General features: G+C 43.6%; 1 protein-coding gene across 1 annotated transcript; it reads left to right on the top strand.

Moving 5' to 3' along the window:
• Positions 1–31: 31 nt before the first annotated feature.
• Ccn3 (cellular communication network factor 3) lies at positions 32–8,609 on the top strand. The gene is made up of 5 exons (XM_075961018.1): positions 32–1,218; positions 1,348–1,573; positions 2,743–2,994; positions 4,102–4,316; positions 7,127–8,609. Exons 1-5 carry the CDS (start codon positions 1,135–1,137, stop codon positions 7,421–7,423), a joined length of 1,074 nt encoding a protein of 357 aa, XP_075817133.1. The 5' UTR covers positions 32–1,134; the 3' UTR covers positions 7,424–8,609.
• Positions 8,610–23,415: the final 14,806 nt, after the last annotated feature.

Raw genomic sequence — 23,415 nt, 5'->3', positions numbered from 1 at the left:
AATGTTGAAGGGGGGGGGGGGGGGGAGACACGGACCTGTTTTAAACCTGTCACCTTTGATGGAGTAAAAGCAGCTCTTTCTGTCTCACGGTGGACCAGCAAACCACAGCAGACCACCTGTTCTTTCCTTTCCTTCTTGCCGAGGAATACCAGGTTGGAGAGCTTTCATCAATCAAGACAAGCAAAAGCCTCAGTTCATCAGGGTGCTGAGTGCAACCCAGGGAGGCTTTCCTAGAAGCTTGGACTATTTGAACAGTTTTACATTGAATGCGATGAGGCAGGTGTTTCAAGATTTTTTTTCCTCTACCAAGAAACATTCTCTCCCAACCCTCCGCCCTCTTTTTTTTTCTTTGAATTTCTTTGCTGTGTTTATTTCTACCGAACATGTAGAAAGTCTTAAGACTTTGCAAATCTTGGAATGATTACAATCAGAAGAATTTGGCCATTTGGCCAAAAGCATCTCCCACTCTGACGGAGTGTGTGTGTGTGTGTGTGTGTGTGTGTGTGTGTGTGTGAGTGTGTGTGTGTGTCCTTTCCTCATCCCCACCCGCTCAACATATTTCAAAGAGTGCCCTAATAAACGGTGACAAACTTGCATGTGCTTCCCTTATGACTAAACGTCTGGGCCTCTGGCCAATCCCTGCCCTGCTCATATGGCCCCAAACTTCAGGCATCCTGGTCAAGGGCTCCTCCTTCGTAGCCCTAGTTCTCCAACAGCGTGACAGCGAGGGCGGAGGGAGTAGCGGTGTCTTCCTCCTGGGGGAAGGTGAAACAACTACACAGAGGAAGAGGGCGTTTCCTTCCCACGAGCTGTAGCTGGCTCTGGGTCTTGGCCTGGGGGCTCCACCCTGCCCCTCCCGGTGCTCTGGGAAAAGTCCATCGCCACACACAGGCACACGCAGCCCGGGTGCCACGCCCTAAGGAGAGCAGCCTTGGGGCCCATCGCCATGGCAACAGCGGAGCTCCTTCCACTTCTCCACCCAGCTGACTCCCCCCTACACCTCCCTTCCAGCGCAGCCAACCGGCTTGTGCGCGTCCCTGGAGCGCGCTATAAAACCTGCACGGGTGGCTCTTGCTGCTCAGCCTGACCTGAGTGAAGGGGCAGTCCCCATTTCCAGCCTGTGACAGCCTTAGCATGTGGAGGATGCAGATCGCGAGCACCTTCCTGCGAAAGCGATGCCTCTGCTTAGGCTTCTTGCTCTTCCTCCTCTTAAATCAAGTAAGTGGTGCACGCTTAAGATGCCCCTGGTTACTTGGCTCTCCTGGACTGCCCCTAGTCGGTCCTGGGCTCTCTCTGCTTTAGTTTGTCCCCGATAACCGGGGTTCCTTTTCTTGTCTCTCTTCCTAGGTATCTGCAACCCAGCGCTGCCCATCCTCGTGCCCACTTCAGTGCCCCACTACACCGCCGACCTGCGCCCCTGGGGTGCGCTCGGTGCTAGACGGCTGCTCATGTTGTCTGGTGTGCGCCCGCCAGCGCGGAGAAAGCTGCTCCGAGCTGAAACCCTGCGACCAGAGCAGCGGCCTCTACTGTGACCGCAGCGCAGACCCCAGCAACCAGACTGGCATATGCATGGGTAATCCTGTCTGCCCCAGCCTGCTATCCCCTCCGTGGCCTGACCTCTCCTTGGGCAGCCAGGTGAAACTGTTCCATCCCTTTGCCCTTTTCTTCCCTTTCCCGTTGAGAACTAAGCAAGAACATGTGTAGCAATAGTCCAGTACAGTAAGTGACATATACAGAGAGCCTACTGTACGCCAGGCATCAGACTGAAAAGAAACCAGCTCAGCATAGGTACATCACTTGTCGCTTAGAGAGGGGACCAAAGCAGAGTTGAATGACCATTTCCGGGGGACCGTTAGGATGACGGAAGCAGGGGCTTACTCAGACTTACAGTTGCCCCTGACTGCAGTCCAGTATATGTTTTCACACCTGTAATTATCCTACTGGAGCCAAAGCAATTCCTGTCTCCTGGGAGGACTATGTCACTCCTGTCTGGGGTACAGTAAAATAAACCGCAGGCAGCTAGCCAATGCAGACTCATGAAAATTAATCAATGGGAGGTCAATTTCCCACGCGGTGCACGGCTGAAATCGGGATTATCCCCTACCTCCCTTGGTAAGAGTTTGAAGTAAGCATTTTCTTTTTTCCCTCCAAGCTGCTGATGACTTACTGGGCTTTAAGGCCAAGAACTCTTAATGCCCTCCCCAGTCTGACTGGTGAAGCTATTGGGTTTTAAATCCTAAACTAGTACTGCAGGAGAAGACTCAGAGCTGGTTCTTGGGAAATAATCTTATCTTTGGAGATAGGGTCTCTGGAGTGTGACATCACCATTTGTTCTTGCCTTTGTTCTATCTTAGAAATGAAGTCATTTCGGGGTAGGAGATTTGAAAAGGAAGTCGAGGCGTGTTAGAAGCCATCAGTTGGCCAGGACATGCATAGTGGCACTGTCCAGAGTCCATCCCTTTGCTCATTCATAAGAACTAGGTGAAGAAAAAAAGACCCGGTGGGATTGTGCCTTATCCTTGCTCTGGAAGCATCTAAAAGGACCTGTTTCTCCTTGAGATTTATAAGCCTGTCATCTGAACTAGAAAAGGAACAACTTCTAACAAGTCCTACCAATCTCACATAGTTTTCCAGTTAAACTGTTCTCTCTCTCTCTCTCTCTCTCTCTCTCTCTCTCTCTCTCTCTCTCTCTCTCTCCCTTCTTCTTCTTTTTCCTTCTGCCTTCCTTCCTGAATATCCCAGTTCTAGAGGGTGACAACTGTGTGTTCGATGGGGTCATTTACCGCAGCGGAGAGAAGTTTGAACCAAACTGTCAGTACCACTGTACCTGCAGAGATGGGCAGATTGGCTGTGTGCCCCGCTGCCAGCTGGATGTACTGCTGCCCGGTCCCGACTGCCCAGCTCCAAGAAAAGTTGCCGTGCCTGGGGAGTGCTGTGAAAAGTGGACCTGTGGCCCAAATGAGCAGGGCACACTGGGAGGCCTGGCCCTTCCAGGTGAGGATCTCCACAGTCATGGGGAGTTAGGGTAAGCGTAGTCAGGAGACAGACATTGGCTCTGGGATTTGAGATGAGAAGTTGGCTTACTTCTGGCCATTCTATTGTGAATGTCAGATCGCCAACCGAGATCAAATGCATCATTTATTTAAGTCTGAGCTAGATGGCAGAAATATTCACACAGCTCCTCTTTAAAAGGGTCCCCTTGAATCAGTCACTTTTGTTTCTTTTGTGCATTATTTGGTGGGTATTCTTTGGCCCTCTCTCTCCTGATTGACCTGAGAAAATCCCTTCTCTGGATTTTTGGTTTGGGTGGCTCTACTTACTCATCAAAATTAATATGTAGCATTGGGGAAATAGCTCAACTGGTAGAGCTATTGTGAGGTCCTTACTTGGATCCCCAAGACCCTTCATAAAAAAAAAATCCCTTGCCGGGCAGTGGTGGCACACACCTTTAATCCCAGCACTGAGGAGGTAGAGGCAGGTGGATCTCTGTGAGTTCGAGGCCAGCCTGGTCTAGAAGAGCTAGTTCCAGAACAGGAACCAAAAGCCACAGAGAAACCCTGTCTCAAAAAATCAAAAAATCCCTTACCTGCAATCCTAATGCTGAGGAGGCAGAGATCTGTGGGTCACTTGAATTCACTGGCCGGCTAGACTAGCCCAATTAATTAGCCCACGATTTCAGTGAATGCGTGCCTGAGGAACAATAATTGAGCTAGACCTATGGCCTTTGTACACATGTGTATACATACAGATACATGTAAACCTTCACACACACGGCCATATACACACAAAATTAAGTTGTTAGCATGACCTTTCTGTGTACCAAGTCACATGTTGAAAACATACAGCTTATGAGGCTATATATGGTCCTATGTTCATAAAATTACTAAGTTCCTATGACAAATTGTCCTAAGCTTAGAGTTAAGTGCATAAAGATTTCTTGAAGTCCTGTTAGGGGTTTGCAAAGAGACCAAGTTCTGTGCTCTTCAAAAACTGATCTATGTTAACTCCAGAATTAAAATCCACTGTCTAATGTATTCTAGGGGACAACACTTATTGATCCCCCACAGTTTGCTAAAATAACTGTATTTACCCTTTCGCTAGCCTACAGGCCAGAAGCCACCGTAGGGGTGGAAGTCTCTGATTCCAGTATCAACTGCATTGAGCAGACCACGGAGTGGAGCGCGTGTTCTAAGAGCTGCGGCATGGGCTTGTCCACCCGGGTCACCAACAGGAATCGCCAGTGTGAGATGGTGAAACAAAGTCGCCTCTGTATGGTTCGGCCTTGCGAACAAGAGCCCACACCATCAACAGACAAGGTAGGAGCCTAGAGGAGTCCTATCGCGTATATAGCGTCCTTCTCCCTGAAGCCTGGCCTTCAGAAAGCCACTGTCACACCTAGTGAAAAATCTGCTCCAGCTGAGCATTAACCCAGACAAAGAGTGTGGAACATCCTGAATCAAAACCGTACTTTCTATCTTTCTTTTTTAAAATACATAAGTGCTCCCCCCCCCCAAAGCAACTTACAGCAGTTGTGCAAACAAAAGGGAAAGAGCACATCACTCTAATACTTTATCCAAAATGGATGCTCAAGTAAATTCCATCCCATACCTGGAGGAAAAAGCAGCTCTCCTGTTGTCAAGTGGAGCTAATTTAGCAAGGTTACGTTTTTTAAATAAATCAGGTTCAAGCCATAGGAAGGACCAGAATAGATTCTGTGTGTGCTTTATTCGCCTTGAAGTCTCCAGATCCCACTATGTACCCTGGAACATATTGTCTACACAATAAACAGCTATCCGTGCATGCCTGAATGGGTGTCTGTGAATTATCAACAATATTTTTAAAAGCCTGGTAGAAATAATGCGTTTGCCAGAGTAAGGCAGCATGAGCCAAATGAAACAGCATACTTCTTTTTTTTTTTTGGAGGAGAGGTGGAATATGTCAACACAGTGTGTTGATTCCGGGTATAAGGTGTGAAGATCGAGAGTCCTAATTGGTTCCTGATGACATAACAGATCTTGTCGCAGAACTGGATCAGATAAATGTAATATCAGATTTAACCATTGCATAGATCCACATATCAGCCTGAGGCCAAAAGAGAACAGCCCCTAGAAATGCAAGCTCTGTGTATCTCTACTCTAAAGAATATCCTATAACATTTAAGGGGACATCACGAGACCTGTTTAGCCTGGCTTTAAATCCTTTCAACATGACCTAGCTAACCGTGTGGTGTTATTTATTTATTTTCAGTTCTTTCCCCCATAGAGTGTGACCATTGAAAATATCTCTTGCTGGGCAGTGGTAGCACACACTGCTAATCCCAGCACCTGGGACGCTGAGGCAGGAAGATCTCTGTGAGTTCAAGGCCAGCCTGGCCTATATAGAGAGTTCTATGAAAGTCCAGGCTACATAGAAAGACCCTGCCTCAAAAAGAAAAAAAAGAAAAAAGAAAACATCTATCTTGAGGTCATCAGGATTAAATGAAATGTATTTGCAAAATGTTGGACACAGATTAACTATTCTGCTGATGTTAACCATCAAACACTTAATTTTTTCCCTACCACTAAAACAAGGGTTCATTGTGTTCTCATTGGTTATGTGGTTGTTCAGCTATATGATTTTAGAGGCTTATTTCAACTTTATATTCCTTCTGCAAATTTTGAAAGAACACCTTTTCTCCAAAACTATACCATAGAAATGTACTTTCTGTCACTTTAGGAAACATACATGTAGCTTCACCATGAATGTTTGCCCACAGAAGGATTCATACATTTACTTGCATGCACACAACATGCACAGCAAGGTTGCTCCCTCTGGCTCTAATGGTCATTGAGAAGAATATATCTTAAACAATAAGTACAAAAAAAAAAGGAGAAACAGGAGCTTCAATATCTGCATGAACATAGTTACTTCGTTATTGAAGAAGTCCTTTTAATACAATGCTCCTAGAATTTGATCTTTTGTAGTGTTCCTTGGCACAATTGATGTCTCTTTGAACTTAACACCTCCTCTTATGTTGGGAAATAGTATACTTAAGGTGTTTATATAGTGGACATATGTTATACGAGGTCTGGAAATGTGTTTGGAATCTTGTTTCTGAGATTTTACGTCTATTACTGAGGCTCTTGTGTCGTCGCCAGTAACGCTGTAGCACCTTCTGATTCGTAGGCCTCACGTCACAGGTGCTAACTCTGGTTGAGGACCAGAAGTTGTATTCTAGCAAACTGCCAAGGTGATGCTGATGTGCATGAGGGTTTGGGAAGCAATGACAGCAGGGATTCCTAATCACCACCCCACACACCGTGAGCCTCACCCAGGAAAGGGTGCAGAGGAGAACGGTGGCAAACTCAAAGTGGGGTAGAAAATAAAAGTCATTTGTCTGCTTATTTAATAAAACCTGGATAATTTATTTATTATTTGAACTGGTAGTGTATTGCATAAACTCTTCACCTAATGCACTTTCACAGAAAGAATCTTAAATTTCACTGTCCTAGAATTTCCAAGGTCATAATGTATTAGAAGAAATTGGCTTTGCATCAGACAAATTCCAATGCCTGGTACTTTCTGATCATTTCAGTCCTTTGAGACTCTGTTTTTCAAATAAAATTGGGTCAGTTGTACAGTTATTTCTTATGTGAATGAATGTAGTTGAAGTTAAATGAATTTATGCCTGAAAAGTTTCTGAAACATTAACAGGCCTTAATAATTGCCACATTTATTCCCGCTCTTAATAACACAAAAGAATGCATTTAACTAAATAAAATAATGGCTTTAAATGAGAGAGATTCTTTCTTCTTTGTGTTCATAGCCTCAATGACAAATGGGAATTCTGCGTACTTAGTATTATGTTCAAATTCTAGGCAGAAAAGAAAATGAATGTAAGAGACAAATAAGAACTGTCCAAAAGGCAGAGGATTGTCCAGAAATATTGGGTTGATGTGTTTATTGGTTAAACGTTATCACGAGTTCCCAGGTACTCTGGGGAAGCAACTGATCTTAGCTGACAAGACTGTCCAAATAAAGTCAATGATTTGTTTACCAAAAGCACAGGTTGGATGGGGTGACTGCTAACATGGTCCTTCAGAACCGCAGGATTTTCATTCAGCATTCTTCTTTTTCTCTTTCTCAGAAAGGTAAAAAGTGTCTTCGCACCAAGAAGTCCCTGAAAGCCATCCACCTGCAATACAAGAACTGCACGAGCCTACACACCTACAAACCCAGGTTCTGTGGGGTCTGCAGCGACGGCAGGTGCTGTACCCCCCACAACACCAAAACCATCCAAGTGCAGTTTCAGTGCTCCCCAGGGCAAACCATCAAGAAGCCACTCATGGTCATTGGGACCTGCACCTGCCACTCCAACTGCCCTCAGAACAATGAGGCCTTCCTCCAGGAGCTGGAGCTGAAGACCAGCAGGGGAGAAATGTGACCGGTATCAAAGCAAGCACCTGGGTGGAGGCAGAACGTTTCTGCTGCATGGTCCAGCATCACCTGCATATAAGAAACACAGTGAAGAAGTGTCCCGTGTATGTTTCTGTGGTCATGTGAGGTCATTTGTATGTGTCTTTTTTGAACAAAAGGGGTTCCAAATGTAAACTTGGAATCGAGGTAAGCTCAGGATATGACTTAAGGGTAACTTACTTTCCTGTGCTGTTTATTGCCAGTGTAAATTTGTCCATAGATGGTTGAATTTGTAGAATGTGTCACGTTGCAATTACTTTCTGTGCACCAGTTCAATTCCAATAAACATCACAGAAACAAACGACACAGTGATATCTAAGATCACATTGAACATGTACATATCTATCACTGCATACTGAGGTTGACTTGAGGGACCTCTACTGAGCTCCTTGGGATTGGTCAACTCTGCACTCCCACATCTAAGATCAAAGGAAGCATTCAGCTCTTGAGCATGAGGTTCAGAGACTGATTCTCTCCTTACTGGTAGAAAACGTGCTGTATCTACAGCAGTGGAATGCCTTTTCACTAAGTGGGACTAGTGCCATGGACTTCCTCCTTTGCAGACAAACTGACTCCTTTCCAATCGAAAGAAGCTGAACCAAAACCTCCCAGTGCAGAGAAGACGGGACCTCTCAGCCCATCACTTGTATCCTGAAGGCTGCTGAGGCTCACTCCTTTGTGATTCAGCAGGGATTCTCTCATACTCAAACAGTACACTGAGGACCAAGCCACCTAATTACGATCTCTAATGACTTTCAAATGTGCTTTTAGTGCCATTTAGAGAAGGGAGGACAGAATCCACAGATTTTATGAATGTTTAAAGTGATTGAAGACCTGCTTAAAATAAAACCTTTGGTCATAGTTAGGAAAACACAGGATATACATATGTACATATGTGTGTCTGATAGATGAAGATCATAACATGTGCTACAATTTGTACATCCCCCTAATGCTGCCACACGCGATCCACTTTGTCCTTCAAGTGTTTGTAAGAATATAAATTATAGATTTTTGTAAAATATTCTTTTTAATTTCTCTAGTTGTCAGACACAGCTTTTAAAGAGACGATGTTATCAGTGCGTGACTCTGGTATCAGGTTCGTGTGACAAGTTTAATGGTGTTTATTGAAAATAAAATCCATGAATGAAAGCCTACATCACTCCGTAGCATCTGTTGAAAGCAAAACTGCATGTTTTGTGATGAGCTCATAACTCTTTATCAGGAGGAAATGAAAGACAACTTTTACTGTGTTCCGTGGTCTCCATTACCAAGGTCTCAAATATTCTCCGTGCCATTAACTCAGGCATTATCTTCAGCCCCAGTCATTGTCCGCAAGCCTCCGCCCCACATCCTTATACACTGAAGTCTGAATTTGCTGTCTGAGGATCAATATTCACTTCTCTGACCCACTTAACAAGTTAAAGGACATCCCAGCCTCTATCCCCATCACCCAGGTGAAACCATGACAAGTTTGCACCTGCCACAGCCAATCTTGCTTCAATTGGTTGAACAGGTAACAACTATCTACAAAGCATATGTGTTATATTGGCTGTTATGAATAATTCAAAGGTGCTAGCTATAGAGGGGGTGTGTATATGTTCTATGCAAATACTACTGTTCTGGATGAAGAAGGCCTTGAGCATCTGTGGATTATGGTTTCCATGGGAGACCCTAGACTGGGACTCTCAGAGATGCTGACAGGCACCTGTATTTCCAGGGATAATGCAAAGTGGAAGCAAACCCAGAGCTGCCATTTGGGTATGAAAGAGTCAAGCCACAGATAATAAGAGCTTTTATAGTTTGAAGTTTCTGCCTGGTGCAGTGGTGAACCCACAGTTCTTCCATGTTTTAAAAAAAATGAACTTTTTCCAACTCCACTTCCTCAGACTGGAGTAGCCTCCTCCCCATCCATCTTTACAGCTAGTTTGTGTTCGCCTTCAAAATAAACTGGGAAGCAAATCGGACTTCTAGGAGTCAGTTCACAGGCTAGAAAGGCCATCTAACACGCAGTGCATTGCTACAGTGCATTTGTGCCTAAGCACTTCACTTCCATTACATCATTTAATTTGCATAGAAGCATGAAGTCAGTCCTCTCCGTGTCCTCTGGTTATTCATGAAAAGCTTGTTTTAAAAAACAGAAAGCTAGAAGAAAGGGTCATGGAAAAACCCGAGAGTAAGCCACGTGTCTGCTACACAAACATAGGGCTCCGAGGTCGGATCCCCAGCGCTTGTGAAAAGCTGGGTGTAGCAATGAGCACCTGTGTGCAGCAATGCACACCTGTGTGCCGAGAACTGGTGGGAAAGGAGGGAGACAGAACGATCCCTGAGATTCACTGGCCAGACAGCCAAGCTAGAACATCAAGATCCGGGTTTAACGAGAGACCTAGTATCAAAAACATAAGGTGGAAAGGAAAAGAGGAAGACACATGACATTGGTTTCTGTCAGGAGCCAATTTCCTCCTAAAATCATTACAGGAACCATCACCCTGGGGAGTCTGCAGAGAACCCCACACTCCTAATTGTGTTAAGAATGGTTCTATTGACAGAGCCTACCCCACACCCAAATTGGCTGTTAATGAGAGCTATCTGTTAGCGGAACCCACCCCACATTCCAAACTATCTAGGGAACTAGGTGTGTCATCTCCTAGTTGCGACTTCTTGGCCTACAGTGACCTGACTGAAGATAACCTCCTGCCTACGTGACCAACTCGGACCATGTGACCAACGTGAACCACGCGGCAAGAGCCCAGAACCCTGTGCCCATCCCCCAACTCTTTACCATATATAAAGCTGTACCCCATTGTAATAAACGGAGGCTTTGACAAACTTTGCATGGCCTTCTTCCTGTCTCCTAGCCCATATCTTCCAGGTAGTGCCTCTCCGCGACCCTGGAATAACTGAACTGCCGGGTGGGTTACTAACCCTAGACTGAGTAGCCCACCCAAAGGCAATCAACAGGTTTCTGACCTACACTCTCTCTCTCTCTCTCTCTCTCTCTCTCTCTCTCTCTCTCTCTCCACACACACACACACACACACACACTCACACCTATACACACCTACACACATATAAATACACACACATACACTCACACACTCAAACCTTCACACACATACACTCACACAAGTACATCTACACACACACACACACACACACACACACACTGTTAAAAAGAAAATGGATAATTGTAGGCAAATTTTTCTTCTTTGTACTGTGCGTAAAGCTCCTGAATGAGTCCCACCTGGATTATCTCCTTCGGAGCCCTTTACATCCATGCTTTTAATCATGAGTTCCAAGAGCATAGATTTAACTAGATAAATCATAATGTATCAATTTTGAGGAAAAACAAAGAATTCTTTACAATGAGAATGGAAAAATAAGATAAAGCACACACATCCAATGTATTTACTATAAGAAAAGGAATTTGTTACTGCTTGGTTTGAAGATATCTGAGAACCTGGTGATAGTACACACGTGTAATTCCGATGGAAGATCACAAATTCAAGGACAGCTGGTGTTGTAACAAGACTTTATCTTAAGACAACATCTGTGAACATCAACCAAAGGAAATCTAGGAAAGAAGGTACAGCATAATATTGTGAATGTAACAAAGATTAGTATTAATGCTGTTTGCATTTTTTGTGACTGTCAACATTCTTCAAACTGAGGGTGTGCCCTATTGTTGTAACTAGAAAAAAAAAAAAAAACGGCTGGATGAAGATGTCCCTTCCAGCCATCCTCTGACGACTGCTTCATATAGAGTTAAGCTGTCCCTTCGGGAGTCAAAGACAACTGCTAACAAATGCATTTTTTTCTCATCTAATGAATGCTCCATTTGCCTCTGTGCGCCTAGCACTGCTTTAATCCTGGGAATGCAGCTGAAGATGAAACAAGGACCGAATTAAATAGGCTACCCTTTCTTTCTGGCATTTACAGTTTGGAAAAGCTAGTGCAAAAGACAGTGAGCATAAATAAATCTTTGGTAGTGGATACATACGTCCTACAATCAAAACAGTGACTAATTTATCTTGAGGTAGAGTAGGGTTCCTATTGCTGCAATGAAACACCATGGCCAAAAAGCAAGCTGAGGAGGAAAGGGTTTATTTGTCTTACATTTCCACATCACAGTTGATTAGAGGAAGCCAGGACAGAAACTCAAATAGAACAGGAACCTGGAGGCAGGAACTGATACAGAGGCCATGGAGAAGGGCTGTTTGCTGTTCTGTTCCTTATGACTTGCTCAACCCACTTTCTCTTTTTTAATTTTATTTAAATAACATTTTTTCATTTATTTTATATACTGATCAGCATTTTTCTCTCCCTCTTCTTCCTGCCCCCACCCCTGCCGCACTTCCCATCTACCCTCCTCCCCTCCTATTCCTCCTCAGTCTCCATTCAGAAAGGGGCAGGCCTCCCGTGGTCACCCCACTTTCTTATAGAACCCAAGACTGCCAGCCTGGGGGTGGCACCATTCACAGGGAGTTGGGCTCTCCCCTGTCAATCACTAAGTAATAAATGTTCTACAGGCCTGCCTACTGCCCAATCTTATGGAGACATTTTCCCAGTTGAGGTTCACTCCTCTCAGATGACATCAGCTTGTGTCAAGTTGACATAAAACTAGCCAGCACAGATAGCCAATGACTACTCTCCAGCTATTCCTAAAGAATTGACATTTCATCTAAATAACAAAGGAAAAGAGAATGAACCCTACAGTCAAAATAAATGCTAATGCAAATGGAGAGAAAGAAGGAGGGGGCGGAGGGATGAAGAGAGAAGCAGGGGGAGCTAGAAGCATGAGGGAAGGTGCCTGTGGCTTCATGCAATACAAGCATCCCATGAGGAGTAGCTGGACAAAGTCCTTGCAGGGCATGGGATTGGCACTTGTCACAATTACCGAAGTTTTACAACTGATTCTTCATACTCAGTTACACACACACACTGAGCGGATTAGCCTTTGTGTTATCTCCCCAAGCACCTTACACACAGCACCCCTCCTTGTACGCCTGTGACTGAGTCAATAACTCATGAATGGTTTCTGTATCCACAAAACACAGGATGGGCTTTTTTCATTTTATTTTTTGTAAAGATAACTCATTCTTTAGTGTTTTACCATGAGTGTTGAGTTGTATGGTAAATTTTAACAAAGATAAATTTTTATTATTTTTTCTAAAAGTAGCACTAAGATATCATTTATGAATTTACTCAATTCTTCAGGGGCTGATCTATTGGGAGCTCACCAAGGCCAGCTGGACTGGGACTGAAAAAGCATGGATAAAACTGGACTCTCTGAACATGGCGGACAAGGAGGGCTGATGAGAAGCCAAGGACAATGGCACTGGGTTTTGATCCTACGTAATGTGCTGGCTTGGTGGGAGCCTAGCCAGTTTGGATGTTCACCTTCCTAGACCAGGACGGAGGGGGGAGGACCTTGGACTTCCCACAGAGCAGGGAACCCTGACTGCTCTTTGGACTGGAGAGGGAGGGGGAGAGGAGTGGGAGACGGGGAGGGAAATGGGAGGAGGCAGAAATTTTTTCAATAAAAAAAAATTTAAAAATTGAGAATTATGGGAAAAAAATATAAAAAAGTAGCACTAAGAAAATTTCAGAGCTGAAATTCAAAGTTTGTCAGTCTCATATGCTGTCCATATGAAATTCACAGCCCACAGGATGGGCTTTTTAATAAAGGCCAGACTTCTAGACTTCTGTTATTATTATCACTGTCTCTCACTCTCCAAGACACACAAACACCCCCTTACCCATGCATTCCTGAGATTATCATTAAAGGTTAGAAAAATGGGATCTGACGTATGAATTTTTGTAAAGTTCAAAATGTTCTTGTAACGTAGAAGGAGAACCAACATTGACCGAGCCGAGTCTGGGGCCACAGACAGCACTGACTTGGGATGGAGTCAAGCCTGGCTTTGAACACCAGAGTCATTCTTTCCCAGCTCTGACATGAGGCAGTTTGTGCCTGTATCTCCGTGAGACCATACACTCGTGGGTGAAGAACTGCTTTACTTTGTCCTCAGCTGAGATGGTCCTGAAAATTCAAGGACTGTCCTTTGTAAACTCAGACCAGCCTCAAACAAAGCAGATCAAGACAGTCACTCTACGTAGGAACTACAGAGCTAAGACAATATGTGCTCAAACAGTTGATTGTGCCTGTCACATAGCAGGCTTGGAAATGATAGCTGGTATTGTAAAATACACAGTCCTTTTTTTATATATAGTTAATGTACATGTAGACTATTGAGCTGTGTGCGTGTGTGTGTGTGTGTGTGTGTGTGTGTGTATGTGTGTGTGTTCAGATGTATCTGAATGTGTGTGGGAGGCCAGATCAATGCTATGTGTCTTCCTCAATTGCTCTTCACCCTATTTTCAGGGAGAGGGTCTCTCACTGAACCTGGAGCTCATTGACTTAGCTAATCTGGCTACCCAGCAAACCCCAAGGCCCCTCCTATCGCCCACTATCCAGCATGAGGATTACAGCGTGCCCTGCCACACTCCGCTTTCCGCATGGGCCTGGGGATTCAAACTCAGGTCCTCATGGTTATGCAGCAAGCGCTTGACCAGCTGAGCCATTTCCACAGCCCCTGTGGAGCTCAGTTTTGTAACGGAGGAGAAAGGGAACCCAAAAGCTGAATGACCTATTAAGGACAGACTGCATGAGAGGGATTCAAACTCAGGGTCTGCTGAAGCCCGGAGTCAAAACTCTTTCCTTTCAAGATTGCCACGGCCACCGAGGCCAAGGATATTTTCAGCAACCAAAACAATTCCAAGAGCTCTCATTTTCTGAGTTGTTTTCCCAAACCATAAATGTTCTCTTTTCGGAACAGCATTGCAAAGTAGTGACAGCGTGAGGTCACTCCGTGAGTGTGGAACTTTGAAATCCCTCTCTCGCCCGAGCTGTGATAAGACACATTTCATTGAGAACTATCAGCAGGGTTTATTTCAGGAATTCTCTTTCCCACACAAGGATTCAATTAACGAGTGAGGCAAGGATACCCTTGACTAGACGAGGAGACGATTTGTCATTCGCAAAGCTCTACTTGATGAAATTCTCAATGAAGTTTTCGATAAAGATTTCTGGGAAATATTAGGTTCCGCTCTAACACGCTTTCTTGTAGGTACGCATTGTCATGCTTCTGAATGGAACCCATGCCAGAACTCTCCTATCAGAAGTCAAGTCATCAAATCAGTATGTTCTTCTTGGCTGAGTGCTACCGAGCTTCGGCTAAGGATGCTTTTATCGTTAGACATGTGTTCGTGTTCAGCCCATCGCAAGAGCCTTACAGGCAATGCTACGCTGGCTGGACCACAGAGGGTTCATGAAACTGTTGGCATTTGCCCTGCTAGGGATAATGAAGAATTCTCTGCCGTCTTTCAGCTGGGGACATAAATTACTGATCCATTAAGCCAGCTGTTCCTGGGATAATCAGGAGGTGAAAAGGACAAGCTTGGCAATGTTGACCTACTCTCCCTGACGGATGTGTTTCTCTTTTGAACTGAATGTCAGTCCAAGAAAGTCCACATTCAATGTGCAGTTCCAGCCTATTCCAAGGCTTCATATGACAGCCTCCAGCTTCCATTAGAAGGAGCTTAGAAATAAACATTGTGAGATTCAGGAAGAAGATGTTACTTGGAGTTATATTTTATTAGCAAAATCTAAGAAGCAGGCTCCGCTTGTAGCATTTCAGAAGTTTGGGAGAGATTACAAAGCTATTAACTTGGATTAAATATGGGCCATTGTGCTCCAGACTGACCCAGATTGTCCTAAGGAAGCAAATCCTCCCGCTAGGGCCTTGGAGAGTATTGGCATAGGAAGGCCCTTGTAAGAGGTTCTAGTTTCTATGAAATTTCAACAGTGAAGATCGCTCTTCTTTTGTGTAAGACAGCATACAAGGAAGAGAATAAAAAAATTGCAAAAATCTTCCAGATTCTATGTCATGTTTATTTAAGCTGTGTTATATTTACTTGACCCAAGACAAGTTCTTGACCAGCTCACTTTTGTACCTAGCTAAACTAACAACCCCTCTTTTAAAAAACAAAAATAAACTATTTACAGACATACTCCAACACAAAGAATGACCCACCTAAGTTAGTTCTTTCTACCACATGGGATCAAAATCAGGTCATCAAACTCAACAAGAGCTCTTATCTCGTGAGTCATCTCACTGGCCCAGTCCTTTCCTTGTGTTCAACTGTTTCTTGTAACAGTTATCGTTGTTACTACTTCCACATTTGTCTCTCACTAGACTTCAATTCATGATTGCAGGAGCCACACATAGTTTTTGTCTCCACTGTTTTACATGATACTTCTCAGCCTGTTCCAGAGCAATGCATTATACGGCAGAATATGTGGAGCCTCTGCCATCTGAAATCTCACAAAAAAAAAAAATGTAGAACTCAGGTCAAAGTTTATGAAGCATGTAACTTTCTCTTTAAAATTCGGGCAATTATAATTTCTCTGTAGCATGCTTTAGCTTTTTAAAAAAATATGAAAATAATCTCTAACATTTTTTCTTGACATGAGTATGCAAAGTCTTCTACCAAAATCTCCAAATGACATCAACGCTTTTTAAAATGTACCATGTTTACACTGAAACCTCACCCATCCTCATTTGTACCTCATAATGTCAAATCAGTCCTGATAATACTAGCAACAGTTCCCAGACATTACACTGCAGACATTTCTGATTTTAAGATGAACTGAAATCCACATATCAAAAGGAAATTTTTAAATTCTATCAATGGAAAAAAGAACTCCTTGTTCTTTGCAAAACTTGGGTCTCCTCTCTCTAATACAAAGCAAAAGATCCGATGTTTATTTCAAAATACCTGAAATTAAGAAATAAAATGGAAAAGCATAGAAGAGGAGGTGAGGAAAGACTATGGGGAAAAGGCAGAAGAAAAAAAGGAACTAATTACCAAGTACTATGTCAGACTGGTGCTACAGTCTCACAAAACTTCTGTTAAGGAAAACCATATTTTTAAAATATAAACAGCTTGTACAGGGTTGTAAATATATTATATAGTGAAGTCAAGATTTGGATCCTCCACATTCTGCATCTTAAAATGTGCACATTCAATCTGAAGGAAGGAAAGGAACCAGAGAGGGAAGCAACTAACATGGAAGAAGCCAGTAGGGGGACAAGGGTAGAGAAAGTATAATGGTATATGTATGGAAATGTCATGGTGAAATCTATTCATCTGTGTGGTAATGTAAAAAAGAGAAAATAAATAAATCATACTTGTGACTGGATGCTTCTGCCTCACTTTCTCTGTCTTGGACTGTGCTACTTCAGTTGGCAGAAGCAAACATCATGTGATGGGAACCACAACAGGAATGACTGCCACAGAGTTTGAAGGATTCGGGCTCTAGCTAGTGAGCCCCACCAAAGAAAGTTCCGCAACCAGAGGCAGTGTGTGGGCCCATATTTCGATATGGCACAAAAGCTATTAGCCCGGTCAGAGCTGATCGCGTAGCTCTGCAGACAAGCTGTCTCTGCCCTTAACAAAAGCCAGGATGCCTGCTCCTAGCTTCTTTTGTTAAAATGTGGATTACCTGAGAAGAGATGTTTGACTGAAGCTGATGACTTAGGAGTTCAGATATTTGGTGCTTCCTTCCTTTTATAATTTGGAAGGTGTCTTATAGAGATGCTAATTCAGGGCCTACCTGACTGCTAGTTGCAGACTTGACTTGAGCCCAGGCACCTGGTTGCCTAGGTGATGGCGTAATGTGTTTTCCCCCCTCCCCGCTCAATTTGGTGCGGGTATATAAAATGTTTGAACAATAAACGGACATTCTGGCCTTTTCCATGATGACGGTGTAAGCTGTGTCGGTTCTTTTCCTCGCGACTCCGTTCCAGTCGGGTTAGGGAATCAGAGAATTTATGTTGGACCCTCACGGGCTCCGGCAGCAGTGGGGGTCACACGGAGCCCTTTGGCAGGGAAAAGTGTTGTCTTTTGGTGAAAACTACTGGAATGGGGGGAGAAGTCGATACTGTCCTCATGACGCCTGTATAGTTAAATGAGTTTTTCCTTCATCTTTGATTCCCATGACCAAATTCCTTTGTCATTTTAACCTTTCTTCTCCCAGTTGCCATTTGAATTATGATCATGGGAGTAGACACCTTCAAGCTGAGACCTGGAAGGTCACTCTGAGGCAGGTCAGCCCCTGTAAACCAGCCTCTCACATGAGGCTCCCTTGGATGCCAGTTTCCGGTGTGACACAAGGTTATCTACTTGAAAGGCTAACCCCTCCTACCTTCTAAATATATACCTGGAAGATTCCAGAAAGTGTGCCCGGAAAGAGGAGCTTCAGATGATTCCCTTCACTAATGAAGGGAAAGTTCTAACTCCAAACAAGTTCAATGGTCCATGCAGAGGCCTCACCAATGGCTCCTTTTCCCTTTGGCCAAGAGGGCTCCAGTCTTACTGTGACCACACCCTCCATGTTACTGTGGTTTCCTCCTGGAGTGTCCTCCTTCCTCTGGTGTTGCTTTATGAAATCTTATCTTTTATTTAGTACCAACAACAAAACACTCTCTACTGAGAGTCTCATCATCCCCAACACAAGCCAACAAAGGCAAAGTCATGATCTGAGAATTAGAAAACATTGTGCTTGCAGTCAGAAAACCAAACCTTGTCAAGGTTGCCTGTTAGAGTGTCTTCGACCACAAACAAAAACATTCAGTTCAGCAACTTCTGTGGCCCCAAACTTGTTAAGACTTATGACATAGTAATATACTTGTAAATACTGTGCTTTCTGATTTTCCCTCACTATGCTCTACCAAGTTAAGTATTATTGTCCTATTTATGGATAAGACTAGAAAGAGATTCACACCCAGAGTACTTGACTCTATTGCCATCCCACCTCTGCCAGGTACACACTTATCTGGATCACTATACTATCACAATAATTTTTCAGTTAAAAAAAAAAAACATCAAAATGGCATCCTGATGCATTCTGGCCTCTCAAAGCACAGAATAAATGCTTGTAGTAAGAGTATCGTTAAAACTGGACTTATGGCATCTTCAGAAATGACAAAGGCTGTAAAAAGTCACTAATGTTTTACTCATCAACAAATTTGACTTGTTTTTTTTATAGGACCACTTGCTTTGTCAGGGCGCCCAATGGGAGATGTCAAGGTGCATCATAGATACAAAGATTTATAGACAGATTTATTAAATTAGTCAGGCCAGTTGAGAAATGGGTCATTATGGCCAAACAACTTCTGGAAGCCCAAGTTATTAATTAGTCAATGATTCCCATTGAATATATTAAGAATAATCGCTTCATCTAGTAGAGCCTCGTGGCATTTTTAAAATCAATCTACAATGTTTGTACAGGAAGGCTTGAATTGCCATTTATCACTTTCACTCAGCAAATCTTGGGATTATCTAAGATCTTACCGTGGGGGCCTCTTGTCATCTTAGAGTGGCCATCACATTGCATTGCACTGCTGGCCACAGATTCTTTGGCAAAAGAGGAGAACTTTAGGTCAATGTAGGCCACTTAATACAATAGATCACTCCAAGTTAGGACAAAACAGCAAGCATTGCTTTATGTCCTTGAAAATTTTTTGGTTTTATGAAACAAAGGGATTTATTATGTCATGTCCACAAATGTATGCAAATTATGCCTTCAGACCCATACCACCGCTTTTTCTTATGCATTTTTCTGATTATCTTTTTCCATATTCTTTCTAGTTTCGTTTTTACTGTCATGTCTTTTCATCCCCGCTGGACTCTACTTGAGGAACAGAATCTGTCATGCCTTCTTTGTGAGCCTGGCTTATTTCATTTGCTGGGATAATAGCCATGTCCATCCATTTCTTTGAAAAAGACACGATGTCTTTTTTCCTGACTTCGTGTTTGTTTGTTTGGTTTTTCCAAACAGCCTCAGTATGTAGCACTGGTTAGCCTCAAACTTGTGATCCTCCTGCCTCTCAGCCTCCCAAGTGTGCTAAAATTACAGACACATGTATCCCTTTGTTCTTTTGTTAAGTTTTCATTCTTCTTAATGAATAAATAAAACTCTATCATGTGTCTATATACATATATTGTATATGTATATAGTATATAAGTCATATATATAGTATATACATATAATATATCATAGTTTCTTCATCCATTCTTCTACTGGTGGGCACTCAAGTGATCATTCATCTGGGAATAATAAATGGTAACACAATAAAAACAGATATGCACTTATCTCTATACTAAAGTGACATTAATTCTTTTGGAGGCAGACCCAGAAATGCTGCAGCTGGATTGTATAGAATTTTCATTTTTAATTGTTTTGAGGACATTCCATGGAGACTTTCCTGGTCGTCTCATTTGCAGGCTCATTGGCTGTTCACAAGTACTCCTTTTCTCTCCATCCTTGCCCGGATTTGTCACTTCTTTATCATAATGGGCAGTTAGTCTGGCTAGGGCAAGACAAAAATCACAATACGGTTTTGCTTTGCCTTTCCCTGGTAGCTAAATATGCTGAACAGTTTTTGACATTCTTACTGGACATTTGCCATTTCTTCCTTTGCAAACTGTATGATTCATACAATCTGTGAACTTGAAGGAACTCATGCATAAGTTCATCTGAACCATCAGCCTGTTTCCCACAAATGACTTAACCTGCAATTATCTTACTTTCCCAAATTAAAAAAACAAAAAGGCATCCTTTTGGTTTTGTGGCACTGGCCCTTTTCTAGAAAGTTCTTCAGTGTCCATTATGGAACTTCAAAAAGACGATCACCGTTCACTTGACCTCAGTCGATCACCATATGCTGGGAATATCTCATTTCCACAGCACACTTCTACAAAGCCTATAGATCAGAGCCCATTTTGCAGATGATTGACCTCCCCAAGAAAAACCAAGAAATGGGAGTGATCCTCTTATTTCCTATAAACCGTGCCTGGCTCCAGTTTATCCTCAGTATCAGAGGGGAACTGATGGTATTCGGATGAGCTCATTGAAACATGTCAGAATCTTTCCACAAAGATTAATTAGGATGTGTCAGCTGTGCTGGTGGCAGAGCTATCTTGTTGAAGGACATCGAGAAGTAATATACAAAGCAGAACTGCAGCTTCTCGATCTTTAACATGACACGCAGAAAAATCAATATTTCCAGCTCCGTTGGGAGTTACAGTCCAGCATGCTGCTTACGAAGCGTCATAATGACCTCAGCCAGCCCCTCCCGTCCAGTGGGGAAAATGGAATTTCTCAGCCTCTCAAAAGAGACTCCAAATCTGGGCAGTCTTCGGGGCCAGCGGACAGGTTGATGGTTTTCTAGAAGACAAATGTCAGATGTAGGATTTTCCTAGATGCCATGCCATAATCAGTTCCATGCGCTCCGCACTCACAGAGCCAAGCTTACTCGCTAGAGACACCCAGAGACAGCAACGTTTGGGCATGCTCAGAGGCCAGCCTGAATGATGCTTCCCTACCCAGAGCACAAGCATTCCGTGAAGATGAGGACCTTTTAATTTTATCAGTATTTTTTTAATTTCTGGCCTATATATGTTTGTGTGTGTATGTTTGTGTTTGTGAGTGTGCAAATGAAAACCAGAAGTTGACACTATTGCTGTCTTCTCTCACGCTTCAAGCTATTTCTCAGGATAGGGTCTTTGCTGAAACTTGAGCTTATTGGTTTGGCTAGGCTGACTGGCCATCAGGCCTCTGAGATTCTCATGACTTAACTTACTCAGGACTGGTATAAAGGGGCTTACTGCAAAACTCGACATCTTCACAAGGGTACTGTGGATCAAATCCAGGTCATCAAGTCTATGTAGCAAGCATTTTACCATTGAGCTATCCCCTAATTCTAATTCCTGACATTTTTCAATCCCTGCTGTTAGTCAAATATCCACCATTGGCATCTGAAATGTTAGTTCTAACTGAGGATCACCCCCAAAAGACAGAGTTGAAGTCTTGCTACTCATGCTTCTCAGAGATGATTCTGCTCCCAAACTGGCATTCGGTTCTGTCTGGAGACACTTTGGATTATAACAATGTAGAAGAGCTGTCACTGGCATTAGTGGGCAGAGACCAGATCTGATTCTCAATGTCCCTTCACAGAAAGGAACTATCTATCCCCAAAATGCCCACAGTGTCACCACTGGGAACCTCAAATTAGCATAATGGTAAAAGACTAGATTACTCAATGGTAAAAGTTCAAGTGTAATGGATAAAAATTATTTTCCCTTCGTGTCACAGGAAACAAAGACTAAAACAAATACATTGTTCTAATAGCGAACAATAAGAAATCTCTGAGTCTCTGCCCACAACATCTCTCTGGAGCAGACAGACAGACAGACAGACAGACAGACAGACAGACAGACATGCAACACTGTTAGGTCTGACACTGACCCAAATCCTGACACAGGTCTGGAGTTCCAGCAGACTTAGAGAGTGGTAGAGATTCCATGAGGATACTTTATTGCCCGAGGACATTTGTACCATATTGGGTGTGTTTGGGGGGATTGTTTTGTTTCGTTTGTTTGTTTTAGTTGTGGGTGTTTGGACAGTATTGAGACTGTTAAAGGCTATGGGGGCTTGTAATGTCAGACTAAATACATTTATACATTTTGCGTTAAGAGCTGGCCATGTGCCCATGTGGCTGTAAGGTTGGGGACACTACTTTAAATGAGGACCTTCTCCTGTAGGTGCATGGGCTTGAGCATCCCCCTGCTGGTGGCACTGCCCGGGGAGGGGGGTGGCGCCTTTAGGCAGTAGAGTTACGCTGGAGGAGGAATGTCCCCTCACTTCCAGTTTCCTCTCTGCTTCTCGTTGGCAGTTCGGGTGTAATGTCTCAGGTTCCTGTTCCTTCCACACGTTATCATGCCATGGTGGGCTCTATCCTTCTAAACCAAAATAAACTACTTGACCTATAAGTTGCTTTTGATTGTGGCATGTTATCACAGCAAGAGAGAAGTGACTGATACATGCTCCATCCTATGGCTGAAGGCAAAAAGACATAAAGGTAGTATCTCATTCATGAAAGTAATCACGCTTGAGAGAGAAGGACTGATTGACCTTGGGAGTCAGGATCCTCCACCAACCCCTGGTAGAAAGCAGAGTCATTGAGAAGAAAATTGACCTGATTGAAGCAACTCAACAGGAAGAGTGGATGACGGTATTCAGAGGATCAGAGCCTGTGAAGACCACAGCCCCTAATACTCCTAGTCCCGACTCCCACACTGACCTGTGCAATCCAAACATGAGTGACTTTGGATCAGATGCTTCCTTGACAAAGTCTTGGATTGAGGAGGAAGCTGATGGAGAGGGAGATCTAAGAACCTGAGACACAACCCAGGCTGGCTCTCCTTGGAAGAGAAGGCTAGCTCGACAATAGCTCTGCAGTCAGCACCAAGGGGGAAGGAAGGATGAGGGGACAGCCTCGCTCTTCCTCTCTGAGAACTGGTCCTCCCCTTTTTCACAGCTAACATTTTCCTGCTGCAGGCCTCCCCTAGGTCTTGGCTTACTCCAAACATCAGAAATGAGAGCAAAAAGATGGGTTATGATGTAGGAAAAGATGTCACCACTTTATGTAGCTTTCCCCTCACCTCAAACTGTCCTGTAGTCTCCCCATAGTCTCCTAAGCCAGGGCTTCTGGGTCCTTTTCACCTCAAATGAGGTAGTACTCCAGATGCCCGGCCTCTTTGCATCCTTTTAGGGAACAGGGTGCAGGACAGATAACAAGGGAAGGAAAGACATACTGCAGGAACCAGGCATGTGGCAAAATCAGACAGACCAAACATTCACATGGTCTTACAATCACCATTATAGTTGAGAAAAGTAAGTTCCAGACACACTGAGAGAAAGAATTGATACTCAAAAAAAAAAATCCCTCTTGTGATGCACTTAGCTGACTTAAGAGTCCCCAAGTCCCCAAAGTGTGAAGTTCAAGAAAAATGGAAAGAAGGGGATGGAGGTGGAGACAAACATCAGCTGTGACT

This window comes from Microtus pennsylvanicus, chromosome 2 (assembly GCF_037038515.1).
Source record: "Microtus pennsylvanicus isolate mMicPen1 chromosome 2, mMicPen1.hap1, whole genome shotgun sequence".
Lineage (NCBI taxonomy): Eukaryota > Metazoa > Chordata > Mammalia > Rodentia > Cricetidae > Microtus > Microtus pennsylvanicus.
This window is presented reverse-complemented; position numbering and strand designations above follow the sequence as displayed.